This window comes from Stegostoma tigrinum, chromosome 46 (genome assembly GCF_030684315.1).
Source record: "Stegostoma tigrinum isolate sSteTig4 chromosome 46, sSteTig4.hap1, whole genome shotgun sequence".
In the NCBI taxonomy this organism is placed as follows: domain Eukaryota; kingdom Metazoa; phylum Chordata; class Chondrichthyes; order Orectolobiformes; family Stegostomatidae; genus Stegostoma; species Stegostoma tigrinum.
This window is the reverse complement of record NC_081399.1, coordinates 162,905-177,804: the sequence shown is the minus strand read 5'-3', so window position 1 is coordinate 177,804 and position 14,900 is coordinate 162,905. Positions and strand designations below refer to the sequence as shown.

The 14,900-nt window shown below is 49.2% G+C and overlaps 1 protein-coding gene across 1 annotated transcript; it reads right to left on the bottom strand.

Moving 5' to 3' along the window:
* Positions 1-8,878: 8,878 nt before the first annotated feature.
* LOC125449564 (beta-crystallin A1-2-like) lies at positions 8,879-14,714 on the bottom strand. Its single transcript, XM_048525381.2, has 6 exons — positions 14,697-14,714; positions 13,914-13,985; positions 12,850-12,968; positions 11,122-11,263; positions 9,650-9,792; positions 8,879-9,026 (listed from the first exon to the last, which is right to left on the bottom strand). Exons 2-6 carry the CDS (start codon positions 13,962-13,964, stop codon positions 8,879-8,881), a joined length of 603 nt encoding a protein of 200 aa, XP_048381338.2. The 5' UTR covers positions 13,965-13,985; positions 14,697-14,714.
* Between the last annotated feature and the right edge of the window lie 186 nt (positions 14,715-14,900).

Below are 14,900 nucleotides of genomic sequence, written 5' to 3'. Positions count from 1 at the left end.
GAGGCAGATGGGTGGGAGGGGAGGGGTGTGTGAGGGCAGGACCAATCTCCCAGTGAGTTGGAGGGTCGAGGGTTACAGGGTTGGGGGCGGGGTGGGTAAGGTGGGAGAATGGGGTTGAGAAACATGCCAACCATGGCCGAAGGGGCCAAACTGCATCAATTGATGAGCCAAATGGCCTCATTCTGCTCCTATATCTTGTGGCTCGAATGGCTGGGTGTTAGGGGTGGGGGTGGGTGGGAGGAGGGGGGCGAATAAGACAGTGGAGAACAAAGAAGACTTTTTTTTACATTGTTTTGTTTATAATTTCTGATGATTTGCAAGGGGTTTGGACAGGGGTTGGGATGTGAGGAAAACCCGTGCCCCACACCCAGCCCCGAGAGTGGTGGGGTGCCTGGAACTCGCTGCTTGGAAGGGGTGGGACAGGCACATTGAAGAAAGATTTTGATGTGAAGTCAAGGCTATAGGTTGAGTGCAAGAAAATGGGGTTAGGAGAAGTGGATGTTCGATGACCAGCATCAAACATGATGGGCCGAAGGACCTGTGTCTCAGTGCTGTTAATCTCTCTGACTGTACTGACCAGCCTCAGGGGGATAGGGGGACACCTTGCATACTCACGATGGGCTGAAGGTCTTCTGCCCAGTGCTGTGAATCTCTCTGTATGTACTGATCAGCCTCAGGAGAAAGAGAGGACAATTAGTACATTCGCAATGGGCTGAAGGTCCTTTGTCCAGTGCTGTGAGTTTTCAGACCCACCAGGGTGAATGACTTCGTCCTGCTGGTCTGGAGAACTGTCCCTGGGAGTGTGCCCCGTCCCTGTTGGCGGGTGGTGGTGGGGGGGGGGTGGTATTTTGTACTGCGACTTTGTAACATGGCCAACATTTTTAATAAAGGACTTTCTCTCAGTGAATGATCTCCGTGTGTGACCTCCATCAGCTGTAACTCGCTCTCACACATCCTCCACCACATGAGGCTGGGGGGGAGAGAGTTCGGAGAGCCGTGGGAGGACAGATGGACAGAATAGACAATGGGATTTTCAAATGGTTCAGTAGAAATCCCCTTCAAACCATAGCAAGGCATCTCAGATTTAGGCGTGTGCAGGAGGCAGAGAGAGAGAGCGGAACTTGGGAACGAAAAAGAGAATGATGAGGTGTGGGCGGGCACAGAGAGAGAGAGAGAGAGAGAGAGAGAGAGAGAGAGACAGCAAATAGGAACGTAGAAACGATAAGGAGAGAGATGGGGTGTGGGGTGGGAGAGAGAAGGGAACAGACAGGAGGAGAGGAAGAAATAGAGAGAAGGAAGAAGTGAGTGAGGAGGGAGACAGACTGTTAGTGATAGACATAGAATAAGGTAGAGCGGGTGGGGGAGAAAGAGATGGATAGAGAGAATGAAAGAAAGGGAGAGAGGAGGCAAGAGAGAGAGAGAAAGTAAAAGATAGGAAGTCAGTGATGGCAGGTGAGAGAAAAGAGATAGAGGAGATAGAGTGAGAAGGGCAAAGGAATGATAAGGAGGGAGAGAGAGTGACAGAGGGAGAAAGATTGTGAGAAAGGGAAATGGAAAGAGAGAAGGCTAGAGAAAGATTTGGAAGAGGGAGCTAGGCAGAGAGACAACAAATCAGAAAGGGGGAGGGGGGCTTTCTTGATTTACACGTGGAATGTGGACGTAATGACTGGAGCAGCATTTATTGCCCCGTCCTTAGTTGCCCCTTGAGAAGGTGCGGGTGAGCGATCTTTTTGAACGGCTGCAGTCCATGAGCTGTGGGTTGATACACATTGTCACTTACTGAAAGGTCAGCGCTGAGGGAGCGCTGCGCTGTCGGAGGGTCAGTGCTGAAGGGATGGGCACTGTCGGAGGGTAAGTGCTGAGGGAGGGCTGCACTGTCAGAGGGTCAGTGCTGAGGGAGTGGGCACTGTCGGAGTGTCAGTGCTGAGGGAGGGGGCACTGCCGGAGGGTCAGTGCTGAGGGAGCGCCGCACTGTCAGAGGGTCAGTGCTGAGGGAGCACTGTACTGTCGGATGGTCAGTGCCGAGGGAGTGCCGCACTGTCAGAGGATCGGTGCTGAAGGAGCACCCCACTGTCGGAGGGAGTGCCACATCGTCTGAGGGTCAGTGCTGAGGGAGCGTCGCACTGTTGGAGGGTAAGTGCTGAGGAAGCACCATCCTGTCGGACGGTCAGTGCTGAGGGGCTATCACACTGTCGGAGGATCAGTGCTGAGGGAGCACTGTACTGTCGGATGGTCAGTGCCGACGGAGTGCCGCACTGTTGGAGGGCCAGTGCTGACAGAGTGCCGCACTGTCGGAGGGTCAGAGCTGAGGGAGCACCAGACTGTTGGAGGGTCAGTGCTGAGGGAGTGCCGCACTGTCGGGAGTTCTGTGCTGATGGAGAGCCGCACTGTCGGAGGGTCAGTGCTGAGGGAGTGGGCACTGTCAGAGGATCAGTGCTGAAGGAGCACCACACTGTCGGAAGGTCAGTGCTGAGGGAGCACTGCACTGCCAGAGGGTCAGCGTGGAGGAAGTGCCACACCATCAGAGGGTCAGTGCTGAGGGAGCACCATCCTGTCGGACGGTCAGTGCTGAGGCGCTATCACACTGTCGGAGGGTCAGTGCTGAGGGAGCGTCACACTGACCGAGGGTTAGTGCTGAGGGAGCATCACACTGTCAGAGGGTCAGTGCTGAGGGAGCGCCGCACTGTTGGAGGGTCAGTGCTGAGGGAGCATCACACTGTCAGAGGGTCAGCGCTGAGGGAGAGTCACACTGTCAGAGGGTCAGCGCTGAGGGAGAGTCACACTGTCGGAGGGTCAGTGCTGAGGGAGAGTCACACTGTCGGAGGGTCAGTGCTGAGTGAGTGTCACACTGTCGGAGGGTCAGTGCTGAGGGAGAGTCACACTGTCGGAGGGTCAGTGCTGAGTGAGTGTCACACTGTCGGAGGCTCAGTGCTGAGGGAATTTCACACTGTTGGAAGAGCTTACACACTCACTGATCCACTTTTCAATTCCTCCACTGTTCTGATGTGCATTCTCTTGCAGTTAACTGTCTCCTTTGACCTGATCCTGAATATTCCTGTTAAACACAGCCTTCCTCCTTTTTCGAATCTTTCTTTCCCATCAGTCTTTCTTGTTACCTCTAATTGACTTAATTTTTACTGAGTTATGATCACAATCACCAGAATGCTCCCCACTGTTACATTTGTCTGACTTTCGTCACTAATATGAGGTACAGGAGTGGTTCTCTTGTCAGGCTTTCTACGTAATGGCTTGAAAAATCTGTCCAGGATACATTTTAAAAATTTTGCCCCCTCTAAGCCTTTTACACTCTGTCCATTTCTGTTAATATCTGGGAATTGAAATCCCCGATTGTTCTACCCCTATTATTTTGGATCTTCCTTGAGATCTGTCTCCCTATGTGTTTTTCTCTCCACCCCACCCCCTGGCTGTTTAGAACTCTATACTATACACTGTACACTCAAAATAATTACCCTGTTTGTGGTTTTGATGATTTTTCCCATTTATCCTTCAGGGGACAACCTCCTGAAATATCACCTTCTGCTGTTGCAGTCACTGTCTCCTTAATCAATATTGGCTCACCTCCTCCTCTTTTCAGCCCTTTGCTTGAGGATTCTATAACACAGAATATTGAGCTGCCTGTTCCTGTGCCTCTCTGAACCGTTTTCCTCTGATAGCAATGCAATTGTATCAACTTTCACTTAGCAACACCCTCAACCTACCTCCTTTACTCACACTATTCCTTGTGTTCATTTCAATGCTATCTCGGTTTCCTCACTGGAGTAATGTACTGGAAATCAATTCCCACTATTCCACGGATTCATCGTGATCGTTATTGATTTAATTAATGAGCCCACACACCTTCAGCCAGATGCAAAAAAAATTGTCTCTATAAGCAGAGGGAAAGACTGGAAAAACAGCCTTTATCTGCTTTGGAATTGTCAGGACTTGTCCTTAATCGATATGCCTCTTTGTCAGGAACTTTCACTGCTGCAGGAGGCACAGAGTAACTGATTCACAAATTACAAAATCTCTGACTCGTTATTTGAAATCCACAGTTTGTAGCAACTGGGGAAGGAAAAAACTGATTTCCCTCAACTGTGGTGTTTTATTTTGTGACAGAGAAAAGCACACCACGACTCCCACCCTCACCCCCCACCCAAACCCCCACATTTCTGAGGCCCAAAGTCTTACGGCTATAGCATTTGCATCCATAACTGTTCAGTATCTGGAAGCCAATCACATCATCTCTCTGCCCTTAGGAACAGGCCTTCACTTGCAGACCAATCAGATAGAGGTATCGCCATAGAGTCATACAACCTGGAAACAGACCTTTCGGTCCAACCAGTCCATGCTGAACATGTTCCCAAATTAAACTAGTCTCACCTGCCTCCCCTCGGCACGTATCTCTCCAAACTTTTCCTGTACTTTTCCAAATGCCTTTTCAACTGTTGTAATCATACCTACATTCAACATTTCCTCTGGAAAATCATTCCACACATGAACTACACTCTGTGTAAAAACTGTTGCCCCCATTTCCTTTTTAAATGTTTCCCCTTTCACCTTAAAAATATGCCCATAGTCTTGAAACCCCAATTCTAGGGAAATGACACCAGCTATTTACCTGATCTACACCCCTCATTATTTTATGAACCTCTGTAAGGTCATCGTCAACGTCCTAATTCTAATGAAAGTAGTCCCAGTGTATCCAGCCTCGCCTTACGATTCAAACCCGCCATTCCTGGCAACATCCTGGTAAATCTGAACTCTCTCCAGTTTAATAATATCCTTCCTATCACAGAGCGGCTACAATTGGGCACAGTACTCCAATACTGTCTCTGCATGTCAGAGACCTTGTTTAAACAGGACAGAGAGTCTCTCTCTCTGTCAGGTACCCTATTTAAACAGGAGTCTCTCTCTCTCTCTCTCTCTATCTCTCTGTCTCTCAACGTCCATCAGGGACCCTGTTTAAAGAGAGATTCTCTTTGAGATCCTACTCCTAAACCTGCTCCCTAATTTCCTACTGCATCCTTATCTCTCCTTGAGGTGTTGCCTCTGATATTAACTGATGACCTCAAGCTGTTTCTCAGGATGATCTGCCCTTTCTCTCTGATTATCTCTCTCTGTGTCTTATTTAAAGAGGGAGCCCCCCCCTCTCTCTCTCCCTCTATCTCTGTCAGGGACCCTGATTAAGGAAATGAATCACAAGGCTTTGTATATGTGTATTAGGAGCAGGAGGGTAGCTGGGGAAAGGGTAGGTCCACTAAAGGACAAAGGAGCGAGTTTATGCATGGAGTTAGAGGACATGGGTGAGGTCCTTAATGAATATTTTGCATTGTTATTCACAAAGGAGAAGGACATGGTGGATGGTGAGTCTTGGAAGGGGGTATATTGATGTTCTGGGGCTTGCCAGTATAAAAAATGGAGACGGTAGTGAGTGTTTTGAAAAACAGGAAGGTAGATAATGGTCTGATAGGGTGTATCCAAGAACGCTGAGGGAGGCAGATGAGGAATTTGCTGGGGCTTTGTACAAAATCTTCTTATCCTCTTCATTTATAGGGGAGGTCTCAGATGACTGGAGAATAACGAAAGTTGTTCGTTTGTTTAAGAAGAGCAATAGGGACAATCCAGGACAATATAGGCAATGAGCCTTACATCAGTGACAGCGAAATTATAGAGAAGATGAGTATAGTACTGTCTTAGTCATAGTGGACAGAGACTAGTGGTGGAAGGCTGTTTTTCTGCTTTGAGATCAGTAACTAGTGGTGTTCCCCAGGGATCAGTGCTAGAACCCCTGTTATTAGTAATCTACATAAATGATTTGGAGTAGAATGTCTGATTAGCGGGTTTGTGGATGACACAAAGATTGGGGGGGGGGGTGGTCTGTGGATCGTGAGGTGGAGGATACAGCAGGATATAAACAGGCAGGAGACTTGGACAGAAAAATGGCAGATGGAGTTTAATCTGGACAAGTGCCAGGTGATGCATTTTAGAAGGTCTAATGCAGGAGGGAAGAATACACTAAATGGTAGATCTTTTGGTAACATCAACACACAGAAAGATCTAGGGTCTAGGCCCGAAACATCAGCTTTTGTGCTCCTAAGATGTTGCTTGGCCTGCTGTGTTCATCCAGCTCCACACCTTGTTATCAATGAAGGATCTAGGTGTACAGGCCAACAGTTCCAGAAAGTGGTAACACAAGTAGATAAGTTAGTCAAGAAAGCATATGGCAAACATACCTACATTAGCTGGGTCATAGAGTATAGAAATTGGCAGGTCACGTGGCAGCTGTAGAGAACTTTAGTGAAGCCACACTTAGAATATTGCATACAGTTCTGGTCACCACACTACCAGAAGGATGAGGAAGCTTTGGAGAGGGTACAGAAATAGTTTCCCACAATGTTGTCTGGTTTGAAGGGTATTGAGGCACACTTGGTTTGTTTACATTTGAACAAAGGCTGAGTGGCAACCTGATAGAGGTTTACGTTTTGAGAGGCAAAATTAGGGTGGATAGACAGAATCCTTGTCCCAGGGTCAAAATGTCAAATGCAAGGGACACAGGTTTAAGGTGAGAAGGGGTAAGATTAAAGGAGATGTGAGAGACAGGTCTTTTTTACACAGAGGGTGGTAAGTGTCTGGAATGAGCTGCCGGGGAGGTACTGAATACTCAGGGGATAGGGGGATATGGACGGCATAGAGGCAAGAGGCTTTTAGTTTAGAAAGGCATCATGTGTTGGTGAGGGCTTGGTGGGCTGAAGGGCCTGTTCCTGTGCTGTATTGTTCTTCATTCTGTTTAAAGAGGGAGTCTCTCTCACTCTCTCTGTCCCCCACTGTTCGGGACCCTGCTTAAAGAGGGAGTGTGGGAGTGTCTCTCTCTCTCTCTCTCTCTCACTCTCTCTCTCCCCTGCTGTTAGGGGCGCTGCTTAAAGAAGGAGTGTGGGAGTGTCTCTCTCTCTCTTTCTCTCTCTGCCCCACTGTTCGGGACCCTGCTTAAAGAGGGAGTGTCTCTCTCTCTCTCCCTCTCTCTGTCTCTCTCTCTCTTTCTCTCTCTGTCCCACTTTTAGGGACACTGTTTTAAGAGGGAGTGTCTCTGTCTTTTCCAGAACCAGAGGACACTGTTTAAAAATAAGGGGCAGGCCATTTAGAACAGAGTTGAGGAAAAACTTCTTCACCCAGAAAGTGGTGGACATATGGAATGCTCTGCCCCAGAAGGCAGTGAAGGCCAAGTCTCTAGATACTTTCAAGAAAGAGATGGATAGGGCTCTTAGAGATAGTGGAATCAAGGGTTATGGGGATAAGGCAGAAACAGGATACTGATTGTGGATGATCAGCCATGATCGTAATGAATGGTGGTGCTGGCTTGAAGGGCCGAATGGCCTCCTCCTGCAAATATTGTCTATTGTCTCTCTCTCTCTCTCTCTCTCACCGTCAGGGACCCTGTTTAAAGGAGTGTCTCTGTCTCTGTCGCTCTCTCTCTCTCTTTCTCTCACTCACTCTCTCCCACTGTTAGGGACCCTGCTTAAAGAAGGAGTGTCTCTCTCTCTCTTTCTCTCTCTGTCACAGACCCTGTATAATGAGGGAGTCTCTCTGTATTTGTATGTGACTTTAAGTGTTAAGAATGAGATATCAGTTTTGTATAAATTGTGATTTTTTTTTGCCTGTCGGTTTAGAGAGATGCATGCAATCACGTTTTCAGTTGGATTTGTGAGTTTGGCCCTGTGTTGTTGACAATACTGGAGATCTGGTTTGTTTACAACATTGTTACTGAAATTTCACTCACTCAAGGGAAATATTTAAAGCACATCTGTGCTGTTGGTTTGCAACCAGAGTCTGTAAACTCACAGAGAAAAGCAGTATTTTCTGGAATAGCATCCAGTCTGAGTGTCAGCGTGTGTCAGTCAGTCTGTGTCACTGTGTGTCAGTCATCCTGTGTCACTCTATGTCAGTCAGTCTGTGTGTCAGTCAGTCTGTGTCACTGTGTGTCAGTTATCCTGTGTCACTCTATGTCAGTCAGTCTGTGTGTCAGTCAGTCTGTGTGTGTGTGTCAGACTGTCTCTGTCATTCAGCCTGTATGTCAGTAAATCTTTGTGATAGGCAATCTTTGAGTCAGTCAACCTACGTCAATTGTTTCTTTGCGTCAATCTTTCTTTGTGTCAGTTTGTCTGTGAGTCAGTCTGTGAGCCAGAGTCAGCCTGTTTGTCAGTCAGGAGTGAGCAACCGGTCAGAAATTTCACCAGAGGAAGCTGGCTGTAGTTGCCCCAACTTGAACTTAAGTCTTCACAGATCTCACTCATGTACAGGGTGATCATGTCAGTTTCAATGTTGATTTTCATGAATGCCATGAAAGTATGCCAACAGTTTTGCTGAGAGCAATCTTGGCCACATTTTCTCCCTTCGTTACTGAATATTTGATTGTGTGTGTATGTGCCTGTGTGAGCGAGTGTGTGTGTGTGTGAACATATGTGAGATCGTGTGTGCATTTGTGCATGTGTGCGTTTGTTGTGTGCGTGTGTGCATGTGTGCGTGTGAGATTGTGTGTGCATGTGCACATGTGCGTGTGTGTGCGTGTGTTTGCGTGAATTTGAGTGTGTGTGCGCGTGCATATGTGCGTGCGTGCCTGCGTGTGATTGTGGGCGCGTGTGCGTGTGCGCGCGTGCGTGTGTTAAAAGTATACTGACTGCTTCCTGGCTATGCGTTCAGTCTCTGACCTCCCCCACGGGCTCTGGCAAAGCCAGATTCCAGCCAAGTATCTGCAGGGAACAGGGTGGAATGGAATCTTTCGTTGAAAGCTTACACTGGAGAAGAATGGAGTGGCCAGCTTCTGATAACAAAACTGCTTTTATTGAGCTGAAGTTAAAAGCAGCGCATTGGCTGACAGTACTCAATGCATGATCCTGCGAATGGATTGGATTTGTGGAGTCTGACTGTGCGATCCCCACTGCCTCCAGTGTTTGAACTGTCCGGAGTGTCGATCGTATTCCATAATGTACTGATAACCGCGGTAACCCGGGAACTGGTAACACACCCAGCTGGGAGGCAGAGGAAAGAAAAGGCAGATCCTTATCAAAAGGAGGCAACTCAACATTTCACAGCAAACCCCGACGTTTTTCTTTATGACAGTACAGGGTCAGAAACTCACACGTTGCTGAGGAGAGGATCAAGGTCTCAAACATAGAGCATCAAACAGCGCAGCACAGGAACAGGCCTTTCGGCCCATTGTCTCTTTACCAACCATAATACCATTCTAAACCCATTCTGATCCCACCTGCCTGCACAGGATCTGTATCCCTGTATTCCCTGCCTGTTCATGTCTAAATGCTTCTTAAACATTGTCATTGTATCTGCATCGACCACCGCCCCCGACAGCACGTTCCAGGCACCTACCACCCTCTGTGTTAAAAAAGTGTACCTTCCACATCTCCTTCACACTTCTTCCCCCTCTCACCTTAAGCCTTCGCCCCCTAATAATAGACATTTCCACCCTGGGAAATGTTCACCAACTATCCACATTCACTGTGACCTTTCCCTTTCAGCGTGCTGCAGGGGTCACGCTCTGACCTTTCACCCTCAGAACTATAGTACTGGGCCCTGATCTTTCGCTCTCAGGACAGTGGCTGGAGTCATTCTATGACCTTATGATTCAGGTACTTACGCCCCTCTCTTTACAAACATGGATCCGACGTTGCAGTTTGACCAGCCCATGGCCTGTAGAGATGGGTAATCCTCACACAGTTCTGCATACACTCCCATGAAGTTCTCCCGTTCATAGATTTCCATACAAGAGGCCGAATGGTCCTGTCAGAAACAAGAGAGTCACAGCGTCACACTGACTGACCCCTGACCCAATCCTGACCTTGGAACCCATCCTGCACTCTTATGTCATCCTGACCCTTGATCCCATCCTGCACTCTTACTTCATCCTGACCCCCGACTCCTTCTTGCTCTCTGTTGCCACCTTGACCCCTGACCTATCCTACCACCTAACCCCATCCTGGACCCTCCTGACCCTGCATTCCCACTCTACCCTGACCCTATCCTACTCTCTGACCCCATCATGCCTCCACCCCGTCCTGATCCCTGACTCTATTCTACCACCGAACTCCATCATGCCCCCAACACATCGCGATCCCACCCATATCCTACTCACTGACCCCATCCTCCCCTCTAACCCCATTCTGATCCTGACCGCATCCCAGTTCCTGACCCCACCCAGCTTTTTGACCCCTCTTTCCCCAATACTGAGTCTAATCCTCACCTTAGTCCCAATCTGGAACCTCTTAGACATGAACCATGGATTCGGTGGGTTATAGGGGGATGGGTCTGGGTGGGTTACTCTGAGGGTTGGTGTGGACTTGTTGGGCCGAAGGGCCTGTTTCCACACCGTATAGGGATTCAATGAGAAAAATAGCCTGTGGTGTGAAACTGTATCAAACACCTTGTGGAAACCCGTGGAAACCAAACCAATAAGGTCGCCCTCATTGAGATTCTCTGTTCCCTCTTCAAACAAACCTCCAACAAGTTAGTGAGAAATAATTTCTCTTCCGCAATCCATGCTGACTCTTTCTAATCCTCTCGGCTTCTTCCACAGAGTTGCTTTGGGATGTTTCCACAACACTAGTATCAAATTGTAATTGTTCGAACTATCCTTGCAATAAAGGAATAAAACCATAATGTGGACGACACTCACCTCACTAGGCTCCAGAGGTCATTGCCCTACGCAATCTCTCCCCACGCTTCCTTTAAAATCCCTGAATATATCTTAGGTGCCTTGTTAACATTCCCCTACTAATTGTGACAGAATTCTCTCCTGTGTCACTATGGCATGGACATCCTGCTGTTTTGAGAAAACAAATAGAAAGTATTTATTCAATATCTCAGCAGTACGGTCTATCTCAATGTGTATAAGTCTCCTGTTTGCTCTCAGATTAGCCCTGAGCCTCCTTTCCCCACTCTCTTCCTGGTTATTAGCATTCCCTGTTCTGTTAGCTGCCAGTCTCTGTTCATGAGCCCCCTGCTTTGCCTCTGGAGTTTGCATTCGGGCCTCCTTTGCTGCTGGAAGGTTCTCCTGTTCACCAGCTGATCCCACAAGCCCAGGCCAGACCTGAGATTTCCCAGGACACTTACCGCACAATACACAGGTCTGAAGGACATCATCCACTCCACATGGTAGGAATTACTACCACTCCAAGCCTCCCATCGGGAATACTCCCCGCGCTCCAGGATAAACTGTTGCCCCTCAAAACCGTGATGATCATAGCCAACCCAGCTGGAAAGCAAAAGCAAATCTCAGCAAAATAATTAGCTACAAACAGGACCATCAATCTCTCAACACAATCAGTTCAAGATTAACACTGCCCCTTCTATCTGAAATGTCACTATCTCAGTCTCAACCCACTCTCCTCCTCAATGCCTGCACCCTTTAATATCCCACCCAGTCTTATAACATCCAGTCTAATCCCACTCTCACCCTCACTCCCTGCTTCCATTAATATTCCACCCTGTCTAATCCCACTCTCCCCCCCTCACTCCCCGCTCCCGTTAATATCACCCAGTCTAATCCCACTCTCCCCCTCACTCCCCGCTTCCTTTAATATCCCACCCAGTCTAATCCCCCTCACCTCCTCACTCCCCGCTCCCTTTAATATCCCACCCAGTCTCATCCCTCTCTCCCTTTCACTCCTCGCTCCCTTTAATATCCCACCCAGTCTAATCCCACTCTCCTCCTCACTCCCCGCTCCCTTTAATATCCCACCCGGTCTAATCCCACTCTCCTCCTCACTCCCTGCTCTCTTTAATATCCCACCTGGTCTAATCCCACTCTCCTCCTCACTCCCTGCTCCCTTTAATATCCCACCCAGTCTAATCCCACTCTCCCCCTCACTCCCCGCTCCCGTTAATATCCCACCCAGTCTAATCCCACTCTCCCCTTCACTCCCCGCTCCCGTTAATATCCCACCCAGTCTAATCCCTCTCTCCCCTTCACTCCCATACATGTTGGTATCTGACAGATGATCATGTTAATCTAAATTATTATAAATTTACAGGACCAGAGGGAACAGATGGTATGCGTAGAATGGGAAAGTGTGAACGCACCGGACAGAGGGTAGACGTGATTTAGAAGATTGTACGCAGGGATTGAGGAATTTTAGCAATGAATTGGGAAATTGGTTGATTAACGGAACGGAAAAATTTGCAGGAAGAATGTAGGCGGGTGACAGGAGGGAAAAAAAAACAGGACAAAACTCAGAGAGCTAAACTGAACCCAACCCATACTTTCATTTTCTTTGTTCCTGTACAACCATCTGGTAAGGTTTGTTTTGACAGCATGTCGAGCTGTTTGTGCATATGCACAGACGTGTGTGTGTGTGTGTGTGTGTGTGTGTGTGTGTGTGAGTGTGCTTTTGTGTCTCTGTATCTATGTGTGAGAGGGTGTATGTGCATGTGCATGTGTGTGTGTGCGCATGTGTGTGTGTGTGTTTGTGTGTGTATGTGAGTAAGTGAGTGTGTGTGCATGCGCGTGTTTGTGTGTGTGAGTGAGAGTGTGTGTGTGTATGTGAGTGTGTGTGTGTGTATGTGAGTGTGTGTGTGTGTGTATACGTGAGTGTGTGTGTCTGTGAGTGTGTGTGTGTCTGTGAGTGAGTGTGTGTGTGTGCATGTGTGCGTGTGTGTGTGTGTGCGCGTGTGTGTGTGTGTGTGTGTGTGTATCTAAATGATTTGATGTGTTGTCCAGGCTCTGTCACTGTCTCAGTCACTGGCATCAGGCTGGGCCCACACCGGTACCTGGTGCCCGTTCCTCATGCACTTGAGAGGCAGGTCAGGTTGGGTGTGCTGCTGAGGTCGGGAGTCACTTACACGCCACTTTCCACTCGGACAGAGCGCACGTTGTCGAAGCCGCACTGTGTGATGTTGGAGCACTCGCTGGTAAACTCCTGTCTCCGACCCTGGAAATTCTCCCGTTCCCAGAGCACAATCTGTGAGAACATGGAGAGAGAGGGGTGCAGAGACAGAGGGAGGGAGGGAGGGAGAAAGGGAAGGAAGGGGAGAGTAGAGGGAAAGAGAGAGAGAAGGAAGAAGATAAAAATGGGAGGAGAGAGAGAGAGAGCGGGAAAGGAGAGAGAGAGGGGTCAAGGACAGAGCGGTGTGAGGGGGAGAGAGAGGGGTAAGGTGAGAGAGGGGGAAGGAGAGAGAGTGGGAAAGGAGACAGAAGGGTGATGGACCGAGGGGTGCGAAGGAGAGAGCAGGGAAGGGGGAGACAGAGGGAAAAATGAGAGGGGGGGAAGGGGAGAGGAGGGTAAAGAGAGAGGGGGGAAAGGTGAGGGGGCGTGAAGGAGAGGGGGGAAGGAGGGGGTTGGAAGGAGAGAGAGAGAGATAGAGAGAGGGGGAGAGAAAAAATGAGGAAAGTACAAAGAATTTAGAAGAGTGAAAGATGGGGAGAAGTGAATATCTAATCAGTACCAAGCCCCAAATCATCCTTCTCAAATTAAGGCCTTCCCATCGCACCATTGGCAAGGTGAATGATGAATAGGGCTCTGGAGGGGCTGAATAGCCTCCACTCTGGGCAATTTTCCAAAAGAGCCTGTTATTATTCACTCACAAGATGTGGGTATCGCTGGCTGGGCCCAACACTTATTACCCCATCCCTAGTTGCCTAGTGGAAGGTGGGGTTGAAACACTGCAGTCCATGTGCTGTGGCTTGACCCACAATGTCCCTTAGGGAGGGAATTCCAGGGATTCTGACCCAGCGATACTGTGGGATCTTTCACTGGAGAAACTATCATGAAGCTGGTACACACAATGGCACATGCTCAGGAAGGGTGCTGAATGGCCTCCCTGCTGGTCCCTGATGGGCATTTTCTTGCGCAGAGATATGGGAGTACAGGAATCTGGAAGAGGGTTGTTTTGGGGTTTGGTCTCACCTTCCAGTATCCGGGATATCCCTGGTTTAGGGGTGTGGTCACCGTCTGCATTGTCTTCAGCCACACAGTATTCTGGGGAAGAGGATTCCGAAATATTAGTCTGCCATCGGAATCGATCCGGGTCACAGCCTTGCTGTATCCCTGTGTATCCCCAACTTCCACACATCCTCCCTCCCCCAACTTCCCCATTCTGAGAGCCCACAGCACCCTCCCCCTCCCATTCCCATCCTGACAGTCCCATGATCCACTTCATGAGGTCTCACATTCCTAATCTTGAGAGTCCCCAGTTCCCTCAATTTTCCAGAATGCTGACTTCTCTCAGTGATGGATAAATTCCTCAGTCCCTGATGACCATTCCTGTCTCTGTGAGGAATTGTAGCTCGGGGTGAGATACATCACCTGGGCCTAGTCCTTCATTTGGACACTTGGGTTCTGAAGACTCATTCACAGCCTCAGCTCTGATCTGTCCATAGGTCCGAGACCGAGCCTGGGTCACTCCTGATGAAGCACAGGCCAAGAATGGAGCCTGGAGGTGGCCAGATCGGGCGTGGCGCCTGAAGGGCTCTGCTGCAGATGGAGCCTTGAGGGCCGGGGCGGGGACAGAGCACAGTGTGGGTGGGGACAGAGCCTGGAGGAGGCCAGGCCAAGAATGGAGCCCGGAGGGGGCTGGGCCAGGGATGGAGCCTGGGCCTTTCCTGAAGTGATCCATCAGGTCCACACTGGGGTAGCTCTCCACACCCTGTTGGGTTGACAGCCTGTATCTGGACATGGGTCAGTACGCACCCTGTCAAAAACGGAAGGAATGAGTACACGACCTGCCCTTGTGCTCGCTGTGACGTTATTTATACGGCTCCCTGAGCCCTGGCTGACTGAGGTCAGGGGCATGGTCAGCACCAAGCATTATCTGCACAGCACAGGGTGACCCGGCAAATCCCCCAACTGTCTCCCCGAGCCACTGAGTCAGCAAAAACAAACAGGCTGCTGTCA

Excerpts from the sequence above, each read along its gene's own strand:
- LOC125449564 (XM_048525381.2), bottom strand. The coding sequence starts at position 13,964 with ATGCAGACGGTGACCACACCCCTAAACCAGGGATATCCCGGATACTGG. Across the intron at positions 9,793-11,121 it reads TCAGACCTGTGTATTGTGCG|GACCATTCGGCCTCTTGTAT; the intron begins GTAAGTGTCCTG and ends TGTTTCTGACAG. Across the intron at positions 9,027-9,649 it reads ATGTTTGTAAAGAGAGGGGC|CTGGGTGTGTTACCAGTTCC; the intron begins GTAAGTACCTGA and ends TCTGCCTCCCAG.